Source organism: Gambusia affinis, linkage group LG12, assembly GCF_019740435.1.
Source record: "Gambusia affinis linkage group LG12, SWU_Gaff_1.0, whole genome shotgun sequence".
NCBI lineage: Eukaryota > Metazoa > Chordata > Actinopteri > Cyprinodontiformes > Poeciliidae > Gambusia > Gambusia affinis.
The window spans coordinates 16,886,381-16,906,688 of NC_057879.1; the positions used below are offsets into that span (position 1 = coordinate 16,886,381).

General features: G+C 37.5%; 1 protein-coding gene across 4 annotated transcripts in view; it reads left to right on the plus strand.

The window, feature by feature from the left end:
* The window catches only part of agap3 (ArfGAP with GTPase domain, ankyrin repeat and PH domain 3), a 141,198-nt gene that overhangs the window by 102,065 nt on the left and 18,825 nt on the right, over window positions 1-20,308 (plus strand). For 3 of the 4 annotated variants that reach the window (XM_044133359.1, XM_044133361.1, XM_044133356.1), the window contains exons 12-13: window positions 1,856-2,005; window positions 10,564-10,719. In XM_044133359.1, coding sequence (XP_043989294.1) covers window positions 1,856-2,005; window positions 10,564-10,719 — 306 coding nt within the window. The remainder of the gene's footprint in view (window positions 1-1,855; window positions 2,006-10,563; window positions 10,720-20,308) is intronic. The other variant, XM_044133357.1, reaches the window with a different exon arrangement.

The following is a 20,308-nucleotide window of genomic DNA, read 5'->3' on the forward strand; positions in this document are numbered from 1 at the left end:
TAAAAATCTTTATTATGTTTGGGTTTTTTTCTCCAAAAAAAGGGATAGAAGCAGATAAAGGAAGGCTCGTTTTATTTGTTATTCATTCATAGTTCTTAAAAACAAAGTTTTTGATTTCCTTTTTATTCTTCCTTACTAAGTCCCCTTCTCGCCCCCCTTCCTCTTCCTCTGCTCTGATTTCAGCATGCTAATTTAGTCGGTGCTCCTCAGCATGATTCCCTCGCTCTGTCTCTCGTTCTTGCTGCGATTCTGCTCCCTCCCCTCTGGGACCTGAAGATTAATATTCCTGGGCCCAACAAGATAATTACTGATACTAATTAGACATGATTATGTGAATTTGATACACTTATTACTCTAGATAATGAGTAGGACATATTACCCTAACAAGCACCCGTGCCGCTTAGTTTACTTTACACACGAGCCACAGAGTATATTTTCTGTTATCATCACCTCAATCAAAAACTGATATTGTCTTGTAATTAGTAGATAAAAGGGGCTTGATTTGTGTTACCTGTAAGATAAAGCAATGTGAAGAAAATTTGTGAAATGTGTTGTTTCCCATAATAAAATAACAGTAATTTTAACCTTTTTTTTTTTATTATTTTCAGTCAGCTTCACAAGATTGATTTGTTTTTGCAGTGATGCTTTGATGCAAGCATGCATGAACTACAGTCATGACTTTTGAAGATAAAGAAAAATATTTAGTTCCTAAATATAAATCAAATTTATTAGATTTTTGTTAGCAGATAAATGCGTAATGATACGAAATGCCAAAATGCCTCCGTCGATCCGAATGCACTCTCTGCCTTGATGCACGTCAGTGAATTTCTAAGTGTAGTTGGGATGTACGGCAGCAACTGTTCACATAAGAGGGGAAGGACCCCACACCGCGCAGCCTTGCCCATGAATTAGTAAAGAGAGCCAGGCATCCATGGCTCGCCTGATTGGAAGTTAGGGAGAGAACGCCTGCTGACGCCAGTGGAGATCGATGTGGCAGTCAGAGGGATGAAGCGAGATAATTAGCGTTCAGAGTGTATCTTGTTAATTAAGGGCTAATTAGAGGCAGAGGCGGAGGGAAAAGGGTTCCATGTGTTTGTGTCTGTGCAAGGGGAGGGGGCGGTCGGTTGACGGAAATATGTGTAGAAATAAGGTGACTGTGTTGGTAAGGTGCAGCTTAAACTACAAAAGGCAGTTAACAACTGCATAATATCACTTCATTACAAGTTGTTTGGATGCTTCAATTACTTTGGCTAGATTGTTTTCCTCAAACTAAAACCAAAACCAACAGGACCACTCTGTATGTTTCTGTAAATGGGTGTTCTCCTTGGAAACCCGTAATGAAAAACAACAAACAATGTTATTGGACTTTTGTGTTTAGATGCAAAATATGACATAAGAACATTAGTGGATTTTTTTTTCCTTGTGAGTGGTCAAGAAGAGACGATTTTTGTAAAATGCCGGGAGATGACATTTGTTGTGAATAGGCGCTATTCAAATAAAAACTGAAATCAATTGAATGAGGAGAAATTTGAGTTTTCTTTTTTTTTTTTTTTTTTTAAAAAGCAATTAAATGTAAGTAATATCACTGTCTAAGAGATATTAAAATTTTCTTGAAAGGCAAGGGCCACTGTGACTGCAGAAGGCGCTGTTTCTTATTTACAGTATTTACATGTAAGATTTAAATTAGTTATGAGTAGGCAAAGTATTAAGAAGAAAATTTTTTCCATTCTTTGTTCATGTGAGCTGACAGTGTGAAGCATATCCTTGGCTAAGTTTTACTGTGCTACCAAAACAAAGTTGGACCAGTATGAACAAAATCTGACAAATGTTCCTGCCTGTGTCACTTTCTCTACAGGTGCAACTCACTCCAACAGCAGCATTTCTCTACAAGCGGGTGGGTCGGCGTTTGGCGGCAGTAAAGACGGCATGCACCAACGCTCCTTCTCCGTGTCCAGTGCTGACCAGTGGAATGAAGCCATCAACACCAGTACAAGCAGTGGAGCCCGTAAGCACCCCATACTACCATAAAATTTTGATAAATGTCCCGCAAAGTACAAATGTTCACTAGTAAGTTATTCCAAGACTCAGGTCAAGTCTAATGAATAGTATTTTCACATTAGATACATGACATCTAGTCTGCCTAAAACTCAAAATGACTGAAGGATATTGATTAAAACCTATTTCCTTAGGCCTTATTGAAAACATCAACACTGCACATCTTTAAGCTTTTAATTCAACTTCTGAAAAAATAAAATAATCAGATTTTCCTTTTTAAATATCATAAATGGAAGCGTACATTAATGTTAAGAGAAAAAAGGTGTAGAAATAACATTTTATTTTAGTAAACTAGAAGTTAATTTAATGTTAAAGTGGGATCTTGAAAGCAACCTTATCTAGTTTTGATACCACTCACATTCGTGTAACATTGATCTGTTGAGTTATCTGTGTGGTCCTTATTATGTTCCACAGCTATCCTAAGTAGATAACATTTTGAGGTCCACAAACATCTCAAACAAATCAAGCACACATTTTAACAAGAAAATGTGTTCTTCTCTGTCAGCGCTGTGGTGTCTTCCTTCTAAACGCTTTCTCGATGGTGGCATTCAATAAAAACTCACAAACTTGGAAGCTGCCGTTAATAAACATCAACCAATGCTTTTTTTGTGAAATTTTAGCAATCAGTAATTTGTATTCCAGGGTTGATGTTGAACTAAAGTAAAATGAACTGAATTTTAAGATGCATCAAAATCAATAAAAAAACAGCCTTTTTAATCTCCACAAAGGTTTGCATTGCAGCGTGATTCTATAATTGCATCAGTAATGTTTGTGGCATGTTGGAGCGGCTCAATTAAAATCTAATTAATATCGGTGTTCCAGCGTGGTTAGTTCCAATTTGCTCTTTTTGTAGACTTTTGTTTATCATCTTTTTTGGTTTGAAGCACGACACTTTTGGACAATTATTCCCTCAAATGTTTGGATGCTGTGGAGCAAGAGGAATTTTTGCTCTTTTTTAAACATTTTGGGACAGTTGCTATGATGTGAAACTATGGCAACTAGGTGTTTTTCCTTTTTTTTCCTCATTATTTTTGCTATCAGAAGAAAATCCCAAAAAAAGTTGAAATGGAGGTTTTATGGTTGTAGAGTGGGACCAAAGAGCAGACACAGGAGGAGGAAGTTGATTTATACAATTATATGAACCATATCCAGTGTACAATATTGGGGAACCGGGTTTCAGACAACTTGTGTAATTAAGTACAAGGTACATAATGCATCATCAACTGTTATATTATTACTATAGATTTAGATTACTGCTGACCTGCTTGTTATTTATTGATATCTTTTGCAAATTAGGACTTTACTAATTGTCATACTGTTTATGATAATGATGTTTTGACCTTTATTAAAACGAAACCTGTGTTGTCTATCTCGTGGTATCAATAGTATCAAGTAGGAAGTGTTTGTCTTTTTTCCGGCATCAAGTTTGAAATCTTAGTTTTGTGACAACCTTATTGCATACACTGCAGTAAATCAGAGGAGATAACGTTAATGATTTCCTTACAATACTTGAATCTCGGTCCTCGAGCCCGAGTTGAGTCTTTAGAGCATAGGTCTAATTCAAGTCTGAAGTCTTTGCTTTTGGAATTTAAGAGCGACTTGAATTTATTTCACAGATTCAAGTCCTGTGCGATCTCTATTACACATGCCAAGATGAAAACAAACAGAAAAGATCTAGAGTGCAGCAGTGTAATTGAGCTTTTTTCAACCTTTTTTTTTTTATGTAGATGAAACAAGCGTAATTTTCATGATTGTGTGATCAGGGCTGTGATCATTGTGACCTTTTTGGCTGCTGCTCTTTGACAGAAGCAGCTTTGGAGGAGGGGAACAGTGAAGGTTAACTTTCTGTCATCGATGCATCCCCACTTACTGCCGCCTTGTCAGTGTACTTGCGTATAGTAAGATAATATATTCACCAAATCTGACACCCCCCCAACCGAAACCATCCTGTCTTTACCTTCCATCTCACTCTCTGTCTCTACCCGTCGCCCCCTCCAACCTCGTCTGTTTTCGTCTCCTTTCTTCCGAAGAGGAAAATGAATGCTTTTTGGGAGTACCATTCATCACCAGTTATTTCCCTCTCTTTGTGGTTGGCAGTAAAAAAGCACTTAAATGCACATCAACAGAATAACAGTCATTTCCATGCATGTTTGCACTCTGGTAGTTCTCATTAGCGCGGCGGCGGCTCCCCTCCTCCCCATGGGCTCCCAGGGGCCCCGGCAGTTTAAAGAGCGCACTTTACGAGCGCTGCTGGAGTCCAACTGCACGGCCCTCGTGGTTCCGCAGACAAGCCTGACTATCATTTGGAGCTGCCGAACGATCAATTCTGCCTGGACGCAGGCACTTCCATCACACCCCCCTTCCTCCTCTCCCCCGCGACTCCCATCAGCACCATGCCCAAAGCAGAATTACTTAGATTCGTGGGGTCCTCAAATAAATGAACACGAGTGTGTGTTGGCTGTTTGTACGTGCGTTTTTGTTTTTTTTTCTTTCCACAAAGCGTGCTTGTGTCTGTAACAGAAATAAAAACAGTTTTATAGTTTAATGTTTGCAAATAAAGAAGGCAAGCTGCACAGTACAAGTAAGACTTCCTAAACATTGCGCTGTGGAAATTAGGAAGAGTGGAATTTTTCCTTTTTCATATTTGTTAAACTGAAAAGCCCCTAACTATTAGCATAGCTCATTAACCAGCAGCCAGACTTCAACTAAATCAGATTCACAATTTGCTCCATTATTCTATTTTTCTTCAATTATTTTCATGCTACTTTTAAGGTAACCACAAATGATCTTGAATGAGGCAAATGAGCTGAAAACAATAGCAGAAACGTGCCAAATGACAGAATATGGCATGTAGAAGAAAAAGTGTTGCTGTAATCAGTGCAAAGTCAGTGCAGACAGTTCAAGACTTTTACACTGAGATGAAAGTCTTTGGGGCTTAAAAACTTCTGTTCCTCCTTTCATCTCCACAGTCTGAATTAAGGCAGCTTGCAGAACCTGTGATGTAAAATGTGACTGGCCCATCAGAAAACATAAACTTGATTGAAATGCAACTCGCTTATCTTTCATCCCAAGGTGTCTTCAATAATCAATAGAGGGTGTTCCACTGTGAGAGGGTACTCGTGTTTTGCCATTAGAATTGACTTGAACCAAGCCCAATCACTCCATTATCCTTGGCGAAGGTTGCAGGTTATAACCTAAAATGTGATGTAAAAACAGCAGATTGATGATTCACAGGAGAATGAATGCATTTTAGCCAGGTAACCATTTCCATATTACTTAAAGAGGGCTCCCATTTGTATACGTACTGATGCAAAGGCAGAGGCAGGGTTAGGAGCATCTCTTGAATATTGAGCACGGCTTTTTTGATTAAATCCCGGCCCAATTTTTTTTATTGCTTCTACTCATAAGGATGCTCATTCTTAATGTGCTGAGAGCTTGTTTAGATGCTGCTCTCTGTCGTCTGCCTCAATCTTTCGAACCTGGATTAAACTCTCGCAGTTCAGTCATCTGAGCATTGTCACAGGATTGCTGATGGCGATTACTGAAGTCAGGGTCAAGGAGTGAGTAAAGTTAAGTTCATCTCAAAATCTGAAAAACTGCGGAAATTAGAGAGTAATTGAACAAGATTTTTTTTTAACCTAAAGAATAGCCTCAAAGTCTCATAGGCTGAGTGGTCTTTAATGGTGCATGGACTGCAGGATGTTGTAGCTTTATTTGTGTCCTTAAATTTGCACACCCACACCTTTTAAGTTGTGGGTGTTGTCTGGAAATTGTTTTGATGTGATTTGTGCAGTGAGAGGATTGGATTATTTTATTTTAATATTCTTTTTTTTAGACATCTATGTTCTCTCTATAAAATAGATTATTCTTGGTGCTTTCTTTCGCAACATAGATAATGACGATAATCAGCATGTATTGCTCCAAATACTTGCCATCATGCAGATATGGTTAAGCAACTTAGATGTAAAGAACGTGGAGTGAATTGTGCTGCAGAGTGTTTCGTTTTACCTAATACTCTATTGTTTCTGTCTTATACAGACAGTGTCTTATATGATATGTCCTTCTTATCATCACTTAGCAAACCAAGAAATATATTTTCTTGGACTTGGTCAGTGTCCGATCCATCTGCTCTTCTGAAATTCCTTTGCAGTTGATGAACAGCATAACAAATTTCTAATTCAGCTCCTTATCACACGGCTCGCCTCTTTCCTCTGCACCTTATTTTATACGTCGGCCTCCCGATGTGAGGGTGATAGCGTGTTTGATTTCTAAGCCAGGTTGTAATGAAGTTTGACATTTAGTTTGGAGAGAGCAGCAGAGCGCGATCAAGCCTTGATTAGTACGCTCTAATTGAGGATAATAAGGGGGAGGCGGTGATTGTTTCTAATTTTTGCCATTAATTGCAGCCGTTGGCTTTGATTGAGGACAGGCAGGGCTGCCGTGTCAAGGGGCCTGGGGGAATCATGGCGCTCCTTACCTTGAGCCTCTTGAATAAAAATGAAATAACTCCCTCCTTCCTTCACCCCCCAGCCACTCCCCCCAACCGTTGCTCTCTCTTTCTCTCTGTCTCTCTCTCTCTCTCTCTCACTCTAGCTCTCTCGATCTCTCTCTCAGTGTGGCTCTGATAAAGACAAGAATCTGCTTGCAGCGCTCTCTTTGTCTCACCCTCAGCCTTCATCCTGAAGCACGTTTAAGCTGTCATCTACGTGGTGGGAGTGTAATACACTGTAATCACAGGTTAGCCTCGTACCTATTCTGCTGCCCAGGTGATCATGGCTGAGTGGTAAAGAGTCTCCTGATCCCCAGTGCAACTCATTACCCAGCTTGGTCCTGATGGCCCTCATACACACTAACAGCCGGCTAATAATGCCACAGTGATTTCTGGGCTTTCTCAACCAGATTTCTTTCAACTTCATAATCCTCATCTTAACAAATGTTATTTAACAGCTAGGTGTAGTTTAGAGCTTAAAACCTCTTGCAGGAAATTGTTCATATGCATCCATTGGGTTTCAGGTGCTTCCCTATTGCTGCTCAGTTTTTGTGTCGTGTCCTCTGCAGCTCTACCTTTGTGTTACAGATTCTGGAGTGTTTCAGGTGCAGAATGAAAAGAACCAGGGTCATTTTCCACAACATTAGGGCGCAGAAATTGATAATTAGAGGTGTTTATGACACGGTTGGGGCCCCTCGGGGGGCAGCCCTCCCCTTTAACCTCAAGCGACATTAAACAAATGCTGGGTGTCACTTCAGAGGCAGGTTGGAGCTCATGTCTTCCACCCGCCATACGGAGCTGTGCTGGCGGGACAAAAGTCAGTATGGAAAGGGAGGAGGAAAGAGAGCGAGGACGAGAGGGAGGGTGCACACGGAGGACCCCTGTGCCCCCAGCTGTCTGAGCCAGCTAATGACTTGTCTCAGGGGGGCTGTTGTAAGGGAGCAGGAAAATTGAAACAGACGCCTCGACGAAGGGCTGCTACATGTGTGGCTGTGCGCTGCCATTCAAAGCACCAGAGAGCTTAATACATGTGCTCCAGCAAAAGCAGCATTTTGTGTGTGTGTGTGTGTGTGTGTGCGTGTGTGTGTGTGTGTGATAGCACATAATCAATGTGGTTGCTTACCAAAAAACAATATTACTTATGGTAAAATATGTCTCCTAAAAAGTAGAAATAAACACTTAAGATTTATATATATTTTTTCTTTATGTCAGCTCATCAAGCTTAATTTCTTAGTTGAGGACAAACATAATGATGTGTGTCTCAGGTATTATCCTCTATATTTGAGCCTCAAACAGTGTGTCCCCCCCCAGCCTTCTGAGCTCCCCGCCCTGTAAGCATCTTCAGCCCCCTGCTGTGCTCAACTTACTCCTCCAAGACAGCCCCATCTCCCTAAAGGTAATGACCGAATTAGGCCTAATGTTGTACACTGGCTAATGGCACAGTGGCGCACATTACAGCATGTGCAACTGGCAACAAAAACAGCAATAATCCCTGAGTCCCTTGTCCTCCTGCACTCCACCCCTGGAGGCTGGGACGGTGCGCAGGGAAATGAATGGAGTTTGCTACACTACAATGAGCTTTTGATGGGAGACAATGGAGGATGCTGCCAGCACCACACAGGGTGGTAAGAAGAGAGCAATATGGGGCCCATCTACCGGCCCTCCCTTCCCACTTCCCCCAGGCCTCTGGCCCCTACTCTCAAATTCTTAATGGCATCCGGAGGGGGAAAGAAGGGAAAGTGATGTCAAATGTCAGGAAATCAGAAAGATGGCAAGCTGACAAACCCCTGCTATCTTCCCATCCCTCTTGTCCCTTTGCCCAACGGTAGCACAGGTTAATATCACATTTATAAAATCACTTACAAGAAACAAAGCTAGTTCTTAGCCCCCTGTCACTGTCAGACAGTCATATAGTGAGCTTTGCCAAAGGCTAATTCAGGTAACCATTCGTTCACAGACCCATGCATGTCCTTCAAAACATCTAAAACAGAAGTTTCTTTCTGAGCTGCTTCCCAGTGACTTATTGACATTATTTGTATGCTATACAGTTAAAATTAAAGTTCAGGAAGTTTTCATTTTTGTAATCCTCAGTATTACTAGGATCCATATACATGAAGAAAGAAATCTAACAGTTTTCTGACCGTTTAATGCTATTAAGTCCTGCTGGCAACTATACTCTTAAGTGCTAATGCTGTTACTGATTGAACAAGACTCAGAGTTGGGCGTTTCCAATATTAATGCAGTTTCAGAGAATGCACAGAAATGTAAGATGGTATTTTAAATGAGGGTGGGGAGCTCTGTCATCTAGGGGAAAGCTCAACATGGAGCAGCTTCTTCTCCACATCAAAAGGAGTCAATTTAGATGGCCCGGGGAGCTAATCTGAATGCCCTGTGCACCTTACTTTGGAGAGAAACATTTGGGTTTTCACCTGGATCTGTTATGTATGGGTGGATGGTTGGTAGCACCCTATTTTAGAGACACTAGTCTTTCACACTTGGGATGAGCTCCTCATTTAAACATTTCAAGACAGAAAGGCTAAACAGGCTAAATCTCATAGTTCTTGGGGGACATCGCAGTATCATTAAAGCCTTATAAATGTCAGAAATTTAATTTCAGCTTCAAAATTCATATTGGTGCATTTCTACGACGGTCTCTCCTTTTGCAGGCTGATAGGGAGCAATACATGCCAAAAAAGTAGGGGCGTATTTACTTTCCTCATTGAGCCAATGCCATTTTCTCATGTTAACACAAGGTCCGTATCTGCAAAACATTATCTGTTGGCTTTCTTCTTCTATTGCTATGACTGTTTAAATGTGTTTAAGGCCATTTTGATTTAAAATTACAGCCTGCATAAATTACAATTATTTAAAATTATCATAACTTCACTCATTTGGCTTCTAAATTGCTTAGTAATTAAGCAACAAAGTACATTTACCATTTTCCTTAATCTATGTTGCCTCTCACAGTCAGTTGCTTTTCCACATATATTACTTAACTTAAGCATCTTTTACAAAGAAGCTTGTATATTAAGCATCATCTTGCTATGCAGATAAAATATTTAAATCATCTATGAAAAACTTCTTTAAGCTTATTAAACTTATACACTCCTAAAGGGAGCTAGTAATGGATAAGGTAACAAGAACATTTGGATTCCTATTAATAAGCCAAGTTTTTTTTTTTTCACTGGTTTGTGGGAACATTTCAGTGTTGGGTGTTAAAAACCTTCCGACAGGGGTATTTGTCACCTTACATCATGAGCTTTAAAGCTTTGCCACAACACAATCACACCCTAATTCCTTTGTCAAAATTACATGAAAAAAAATCAAAAAAAGAATAGGTGGAAGAAGCAAAAGGCATGCAAACGTAAGATGAAAAATCTGATTATATGTAATATTTTTAACTTATAAATGTAAAAAAAAAAAAAAAAAAGATTGTGTACATTTGGGACTCCTCATGATATTTTAAGATCCCTCAGAAATTCACTATTTGGAAATTAAAACGACTTGTATATTTATGCATCAACAAACAGTCCTCTCAGAGCAGAGATGATGCTACAAATCAATTAGAAGACGTTTCACTGAATTCTTATTTAATTTTAAAGCTGAAATAATGCATTTTTACCATTACATTAACATTATTGTTAAGTGAAGCCTAAATAGTTTACATTTCTTTGAATTTAAATTTTTACATCACATTTTCAACAGGGGCGTTTTGTTGCCCTCAACACAAAATAAGTAAAAAGTAAAATGCCATTATTTTAAATTCATGATTAATCATACTGGACATTCTAGATAAATTTAAAAACAATTTTAATGAAAGCTAACATATTTAATGTTGAGCATGATGGAGTATACATAGTCAAAAAGAAAACTTTGACGTTATATTGTTATTGTTCTTTCACACTTCCATGTTCTTTTTGTTTAACAAAAATTATTCCATAGCCTTAAGTATTTCTGACCAATAAATAAAAAACATGCTTTATTTCTTTCTTATTAAGTTTCGCTTTGTGTTCATTCAGCCAATGAGATGACTGATCCTGCTACTTCCAGCATGGGCACTGCCACGAGTCCTAAACTTGAGCCTCCTCCCTCGCCGCACGCCAACCGCAAGAAACACAGGCGGAAAAAGAGCACGGGCATCACAAAGCCGGATGGCCTTTCAGCGGGCAATGATGGTATGGCAAAGGACATAACTTTACTATTTTACTGAACTGTGGGTCATTTTCTTAGAGCAACAGTTTTATACAGTTTTAACGTGCAAATCCACCAACACAAAATAGGAACAGAGATTTAAATTGCTGCTTCATTGGATATATTTTTTTAAAAAAGGTCCCATTTGCTCTTACTGGTTGTTCTTATAGATAAGTCGGATCCGAGCAACACTATCCGTCATTCACCTTGCAACTTCCGTAACTAGACTTTGTGTAAATGTTCTTCCACATAAAACTACTACTAAGACTTTCCTGTAAATTGTGTCCGTCACTTTTAGTACAGCACGTCACCTACAGGACATGTCAGGGTCAGTTTTTATAATTGTCCTTCTATTTTGTTAAATATTTAAAATCCCAAAAATCAAGCATCCACGTCTCCGACATTATGCAAGCCTTAAGGCAGCTGAGCAAAATTGTTTTGACTTTCATTTATTAGCGCTTTCTTTTTTTTACTCTTTGTATGTTTTTAACCAGACAATGAGAGACTCCATGACCAGACTCCTTGAGATGTGTTTAGTTGTGTTCTATCTTGCCAGCAGTCCATATTTTGTGGTGTGTGAGAATTTTCAAAACATCTGATGACGATAAAACGCAAGGTAGCTGTTTTGAAAGAGGATCATGGGAGACAGGAACAAGAAACAAATACTTACAAATCTGCAGAAATACATCAAACATGTTGTGTTTGTTAGCAACAGCTGATTGGCTTGTTCATAATTCGACTGTGATGTCATGAACCTACATACATGCTAAGCAGAATCTGAAGCAATTTTTGTTAGTGGGTTTTGTATTTTCTGAAATATACGCATTAGAAACACATACTTCATTACCCAGCTGTGTTAATGTCGTTAATGTATATCTGTTATCGAAGAACAACACACCACTGGATAGAATGTTTCAGAGATGTTATCATTACTGCATTTTTAGATTACAAGAACACAAACTGCCATGATGGAAAAATAAAAAACACCACATAGTCATCTCGATTCAGAGTTTATGTGTATAATATAAATGAGTATAAAGGTGTGTAGTTTTGCGTCTCTATGCGACCCCCTGTTCAGCCCCAATTTATTTTACCGTTGCATGAATAGTGAATGTGGCCGTCCCCAGCAGGGGAGTGGCAGTCAGCTCTCCACCCAATTAATAATGATTCCTCAGCCCAATGATGAATGGAGAGCCCTAATTGGATGGTATTGTGAAAACACTGAGACGCATTTCAGAGGCCATAAAACTGATGTCATCCAAACGGGATGATCAATCAACAAGATTGATATGCTGGATAACAACAACAATGGCATTGACGCCTCCTAAATGGGGCTTAGCATTTATAATCATTATGCTTTTTTATCCCAGTCTCTGACAGCCTCTTTAAAGTCTGAATGGGTTTGTTGACCACATTGTTGTACAGAGGGAACATCATCAGCATCACAGTGATAAGTGGTGTGACATAAGTGGTACTATAGAGTTTTATGTGGCAATATCAACCTCTGTTTCAGTAGTCATACTGGGCCAAATACTTTAATATTATGGATTTGGCATCATGATTTATGTTTTGACAGTATGTCAGGAGCTGCAGCTCTATGTATGTACATAATCAGCCTGCATCTCACAGCATCCTTACTTGAGTTTTATTTGACATTACTTAGCTCTTAATGTGCATCTCCTGGCACATGAAAGTTCTTAGCCGAGTGACAGCTGGCTTTGTCAAACATCCTCAAATCTCATCCATTTGTCTGTTTACTCCTGGACTTCTTGAGGAAGAAGTTTAAGAGCAATCAGACTGGAGGAGGCAGATTCCGAATGTTTCTCACATCATCAAACATGCACATTGTTTTCTATCTAACTCATTCTTCTCTGCAAGGTTTTCTATTAGCATCAGCATGTCTGTTCAGCTGAACGCTCCACAATACAGACATATCGCTTAAATATTGGATTCACCCAATTCTAAGGGTATGAGTTGCATGTCCTGTTAGAAGAATAGGAGAGAGAGAGAGAAGGCAAGAAATAAAAGAAAAAAAGAGGAGAGCTGGGATCCTTGAATAAATTGCTATCAGTTTATCTCATTTACAGAGCAATCAGAGGCATGCACTGCGGGCTGAAATTGAATTTTAGTAGTTGTGAAGCATCATAAATCAAAACAGCATGAGCGTTTTAAGGTGAGATATCATTTTGGTCAGCATGGGACGTGTGGGATGTTCTTTGGAGCCTGGAGAAACTGTCGCTGCATCAGTTTTGAATGTACCACCGCAGCCAGTACTTAGAAGGAGTTTACTCCAGGATGGCAAAAGAGCTTTTATATAGTTATATTCACAAATAGAAATGGGCTGGTTTGAGATTCGTACAGTTTTTTTATTTTTATTTTTTAGAAAAACATCACAGTATAACAGAATTGCAGTAGTCACACAGATATTACAACAAAATGCATTATTTAATTGCTTTTATTCAACATAAAAAAGCAAGAATTGCAGTTGCTGCTAAAATAATATATCATTATGACTGTTTTAATAATGTAATAATTAATACAGTAATTTTATTTTAATTGTGATATACTTAATCAAAAATGAAATAACCATCTGCTATATTTATTGTTGTTTTTAAAATGATTTTTTCCATTTATTATAAATTTTAAAAAATTTTTTATAAAGTGGTGTTTTTCAGTTTTTAACAAATAAAATTCAGGTTTTGCAAAATTTCTACAACTTTTGCGCTGCGTAATATGTAGTTAAAGTTTGACCAAACAATGTATTTTCAGTTCTAAACTAGTGCTGATAAGATGCACTCTAGATCCATTTAGTTTAGCAATGATAGCTGCAAGCAGTTAGCCATTGGCAGTTAGCCATTGGTGGTAGTGTCAAATGGTAGAGGCTTTTTCAACCCTCATCAAGTGACATCAACAAACTCAAAACATATTAAGGCAGGAATTTCAGGACTCCTTCCTGTCTTCCTTCAAAATAAGAGTCTCAAACGATGGTGCAGAGCATCAAGCTTAAAGCCCTTAAATATTTACTTACTTTATCAGATGAAGTCTCGTATTTGAGACAAAACTCTCAGCTACACAGAGTTTTGTGAGATAAACTTGTCCTTGACAAAGCATATTGAGGTCTTTAATACCACAAAATGTTGCCTGTTGTTTGTCAATTATAGAATGAAAAACCAATTCTTCACATTGTCATGATTTGATGTATGTAAGTCAAGGGATATAAACATAAAGTCTCCTCTGGACAGTGTACTAAAGTTCCTTTAAGATTGTGTCAAGGGACACAGCCCCTAATATTCTATGCACTGTCAGAGCTGTGTGCTGTAATGAACTTCTCATGTGCTTAAAGAATGATGCAGGATGCATGGCGAGACAACTGACAGCCCCGTAATGTGTTTCCCAGCAGCCGCCTGGCGACGAGCTCTCTCCGTGTGTCGCTCGCCATAAACCCACTGGAAAATCGATGGCCGATAAAGACTTGTGTTCAAGGGGAGCCCTTCTGATTAATGCAGACTGTCAGAGAGCATCATTAATGTATTTCTCTTTTCATGAAAAAGAATCCAAAAAACCATCAAATGCTCATTGTATTCTTGGGTTTCTTGTGAATCGAATACGGAGTTGAATTAATGGAAGCAAATTGTGATGAAAGGCTCCTGATGTTTCACGTTTTTATGAAGGATGTTATTTATTCTTGCTAAGGTCACAGAAATTAGGGAGACAACAAGAGCTAATGATGGCCCTGAATGCCTTTATCGCCAAAGGTAAATTATTTTCGGGTTTGTTGACTTTTATTTGAAGTTGTACTTTTTGTAACCCTAATGCAGTTTCTACAGGGAATATAGGGATTTCTAGAGATGTCATCTAAAAGGCGCAGGTACATAAATGTAGAACTACAGCAACAGGAAGTTGTCTTTTAGAGTAGAAATTTCTAAAAGAATTGTTGTGATGTTCATATATTAGTGATTGGAAAGATATGCAGACTTCATTAATACAATGCACTATGAGTATAATTTAAGAAAATGATTACTGTTATTTTATGGCACTACAGTAGTAAAAGCCTTCTTATGTTTTGACTGGTATTTTTCACCTTTCATCTTCTGCAATGAGTTGCACATTTTTGATATTTTAAGGCCTTTGGGATCACCTTAATCTTTACCCCATTTCACATATTTTCTATCAGATTCAAGTCGACATTTTAGCGGGGATACACAAAAGTATTATGAGTACATAAAGTAAGAAGCGTATAAACAATCTTAACTCTATGTCTAAAAACTATTTGGGGACAACAGCTGCATCAGAGCTTGGCATTTTCATCTCATATTAGCCTATATTAGTCATTTTTTAACAGTTTGATATCAGTCTGATGAATGTAACTGGACTGATATTAACAACCGATATTTATTTCCATCTTGTTGCCATTTGTATTTCTGAAGAGGGATGGAAGGAGGTTAGTCATGTGGTATTTGTTTAGTCATGTGATATTTGTTTAGTCATGTGATATTTGTTTAGTCATGTGATAGTGATTTTGGGGTGTTTACCTGAAGCAGCGAGGTAATGTCGGTGTGGTCAGTTTTCATGGTGTCGAAAGGCTAGAGAAATACATATATTGGTAAATATCAGTAATCAGCAATAACAACTATATTAATTTCAGATGTTGATGTTGGCACAAATTTTCATATCGGTGCATTCCTATTCTGAACTGCCTTGAACAGCAGTTCAGCTAAACATAAAGCAAATTGCTTAGTTTAGGAAATGGTTTTCAACAATTAGGTTTAATAGTTATTAAATATTACCATTTTTAAAAATACACACTGGTTCCATTATGTTCAGTTTATTTATAATTTGCAGATTCATTACCAACATTGTTTCAAGTCACTTCACTAAAATATATCCAATTTATGCACATAAGAATATAGTTCATTCAGTTCAATCATCATAGTTGAAATATTAAAAAGGACTTATATTTTAATATATTTTAAAAGCATTGAGTTACTGACTTTGCAGTAAGGTGAACATCTTCACCCTTTCTCATTGGCATGTGTGAACCTCAGTTTCGAGATTAGTTTATCATTTAATAAGCAAACCTACTTAGAATATAAGGGTATTTTTATCCAGTGGAGTTAAATGAATCCAATCAACTTATTAACTCCATTCTAAGACCTTTACATTTTTTAATTAGGTATATGCATCTATAGTACTCTTTACTTTTTGTCACAATTATTAAAAAAATATTGTGCTTGCAAAATATTGCTGGAGGCTGCATTATAAATTTTAAGCTTTCATTGTTATGTGACTAAATTTCAGTCTACCTGCCCCAACCAAATACAAAAAATATATTTTGCTGAAAATATTGCTTAAAGCTGAGGATTTTTAAGCAGTTGTAAATAGAAGCAGATTTTGTTGTAAAAACTGCTGCATGAAAAAGGTTGTAAACTTCATGTTCAAAAGTCTAAATGCGATCTGTATATAAAGCCAAAGATCAGCAACAGGGAGTGAGCTAATTTCTTCTATTAAATTTGATTGGATATAAATCAAATTTTATATCAAATTTTTGATTTAAAAAATTTATATCAAAATTGTTGATATAAATTTTGATATAAATTTATATCAAATTTATATAATTTGATATAAATTTGTTTGTGACTAAGCTGCTCAGATTTTTTGACATCTTTTGACCTCTCTCGGTTTATTGTAATTTTATCTTACATTCAGAATAAGCCTTCTGCACATTGTTATCCATCAAGGTCAAGACAAGTTGTAAGCACTGCAGTCAAAGAACAATGGAATAATGAGCTTTGTTGCTGTTTCCTGTGACTAATTATTGAGAATAAATGGTTGTGCCCCCCAAGGCTTTATTAATGTATGTTTATACATTCCAAGGTGCTTTTTCAGAATCTAACCCTAGAGTTGCAATGCATTCTTATTTAATACTGGCCTATTTTAGTATCAACATAATGACAGTTATGTTGATGCTAAAATAGGCCAGTCCAACCTAACTGATTACTTTTAATTATAGGCCCAAACTCAAAGTAAATCCAAAATATATATATTTTTTTATTAAGACTTTACTGATCTTAGGTTTAGACCACCATTTAAATACTATGTTCAACTTCTTTAAGATTTTGTTTAAGATCTTCCAGCTCCATTTTGTTACTTTTTGTAATCACAGGGTGAGTCAAGTGTAAATCTTCTGGAATCAAACGAACAGAACGGGGCAGGTTCATGTAATCATTAGTTGTCCAGTGTGCTGCAGTTTTTGAAGTCTACTTACCTTCTGGACAGTACTTTCTTTCCTCATCAGGGTAATCTGTCATTTCTTCTATTTAGATCACAAGTAGATTAACACAACTTCACTTTGTGCATTCCTGTTTAGTGTTTTATGTCCTTTACGTGTTGTGGGTTTATTAAACGAGCCAGAGAAGCCTGAGCCAGATCCGACCCGATCACCATGCAAATAAGGACTCAGGCTATAAATCTAAACTCTTTTTAGCATCTCATCTTGGTAATTAGCATAGTTATTGTAGCTATTACTCCAAACACAGTTGGCTCTATCTGTACATTCTAGAGGATGCAGATCCTAACCTGAATGCTGATATTTCCAAAAGGCTGCCAACATTTGCCAATTCATATTCCAAAGCAGACAAAGGTTGAAATCTCAAATGGACAAAAGAGAGAATCCTTTGCTGTTTTGTGTTCAGCCTTCCTGTTTTCTGCTAAAAAATCTTTCTCTCTCTCTCTCGTGATCTGGATGAACCATACAGATGCCTCAAGTTGTTACATCTGTGCTTTTAGTAACTTTATATTAAACACCTTACTGATACAGTGTAGCTGTTTTTTAGTTTTCTTCATTCATTGATAGCCAATACATGTTGTTCTCAGCCCAGCATGTTAGGCATTACTGTATGGTATAATCACTAATTGGAAAAACACTAGGTGTGTTCTGCACTGAGATTGAAAATTCATTTGTGTAACTCCTAATGGACAGAGTTTGTTCACAGATCAAAATGTGTACCAGTTTTACTTTTAAGTGAATTTCATAAGTAGTGTGGGTTTTAAGTCAATAGAAAAATAACATGTGGCTATTAGTTGAGGTGTTTAGTTTACATTGCACATCCTATTGTCCTGCACCTTAGTAAACTGAGGGTTAATATCCTCTGGAGTCCAGCTGAGGATTAGGAAATGGAGGTTTAACTGCCTGCGCTAATGGTGGGTGTTTATCTCAATACTTTGTTTTGTCACTCCCAGACTCACTCTCATTTCCCAAAGCTGTCCCTGGAGCTTCCACTCTTGTAATGGCTTAGCTTTCTGAGCACCACAGTATGAAGAGAAAGGAATAACAAGATTCTCATTTGGGGTCTATGCACACTGCCCACAGATACTTGTATAATTGGCCCTGTTTTCATTTGTCGCAGTTCCTAATGCAGTAGCTATTAGCACAGCAATACTGGTACTGATTTCATGTGTTTGTTCATTGTTGGAAGTTAGTTCTTTGCTTGTTTGAGCAAGCATGTGAAAGTGTGCAGGGGTGTGTGTACATGTGTGTCATACAGATAGAAAGCGTCCTCAGTATCTTTCTTTTTTCGCTGCTCTTTTCTCTCTGAGTTTGGTCGTGGTTCCCTCGGGGCCCCTGTCGCAGTAATGGCCTACTCCTGATTGCTCTGATACAGGTTAGGAATATTGGCTTTAATGATGTGTAAAATGAGCAAGCAGTGCCTGTGACATTTACAGATGGCACCGCCTTGGCCTGTTCTTCCCAACTGCTCGTTAATTCACGGGGAACGGCGAGCACTTCTTTAAGTGACTGGCTGACGCATGCATACGGTGCAACACAATGCACTGAAACAAAAAAAAGCTATAACTCACCTTGTGTTTCTTCGCACCTTGTTGCTGTTTCCGACTGAACATTCGCACAAATTAATCAAACACCGAGTCCTCAAGGTGACGAGCTGTCAGCTGAGTCCTTTCTGAGGGTTTGTCACACTGATCTCCAGAGGGCTTTGAGAGGCTTAGACAGAGTAGATGCCTGTTGGAGTTTGCCTTATAGACAACACAGCTGGGCTCAGCACCACAGCCCTGAGGTGCTAATCTGGTCCACAAGCCCTCTGCGGTGCATCTGCTGCACTTGAAACGTTAAAGAGGAATCAACATCCTCAGGTCAGCTGCTGCTCTTTCATGTTCTGGTCAGTTTTGTGGGTCAAACAAACACATCACATTTACCGACAGCCATTAAGTGATTGGAGAGATACAAGTTTCTCGTATGTATGCGCAAATTAGACACAGCTTTTTTTTTTTTTTTTAAAGTCATTTGATTCTTTTCATTGTCTATTTTTTCATTATATCTGATGATAGATGTTACATTTATTTATTGATAATCTGATTTTGATACTTGAACTTGTGGTTTCCTGATCTATGTGCTCAAGTAGCCAAAACTACAGTCAATCCTATCTTAATGAGAGCAATAGGTGCTTCTTTTGTTTTATTTAATGACTATCCATGTTTTTGCAAACTTTAAATAGTTGAAATAGTTTTTTCCGTAACAAAGTAAAATGTGTAGCAGACTCTGTAAGCCAGTCATCCACCTATGCAAAGCGGCAAGAGGCAGATTAACAGAGTCTTTGTCAAATTTCTTTCATTTCATTAAAATTAAATTAAGAGTAAAGAAATTTTTACATACATTTCTAAAAAGTTGACATTACATGATGAAGATAACTATCATATCTACATTATCAAAAATAGCTAGTAAGACAAAGCCTAAAGTACAAATTTAAAAATACTGTCACCTCAATGCCCACTAACTATATATATATATATATATATATATATATATATATATATATATATATATATATATATATATATATATATATATATATATATATATTAAAACCTCAATTAGAATTGAGGTTTTAATTAGTCAAGCTTCTAATTATCTCCAACAAGCATACCAATAAGGTGGGTAGCAATATCCCTACTTCTTTGAAATTTGTCAGAGATAAAAATGGTAAATAAATATTATACTCTAGAAATACATATTGTGTGACAAAGTTTGTTTTTAACTACTTAATTCGACACGTTTTATCCAACTGCATATATATATATATATATATATATATATATATATATATATATATATATATATATAATGGTAGCCAAGCAATAAAGGAGAAGATGAACAATATACTTTGAGGAGATGGTGAAAAAAATTTATGATCCATGTGATGGTTGGACTGAAATGTGTATCAAAACCTGCTCCTCTCTTCTTTGCAACAATGTGGCCATTATGCTGTAATTTTTATCTTAATGCCAGGTTAATTGAAGAAAATTATACTTTTCATTCTTCACCCTGAACTTCTACTGACTTTAAAACATGTTCCTACATATCCTCCCGCTGACACAACAGTGCTAATTTATTGCTAATTGGCAAGAACTTGCTGATCACTGGATGATGTTGATGTAGTCAGCAGGTTAATGTTTAGGTTAATCTTACAAGCTGATTGTTCAATGGCTATGCTCATGCTAACTCCAACAACAGTAATAGCAGAAGCACCATCATACAATTTTCCTAGCACAGTAACTTTG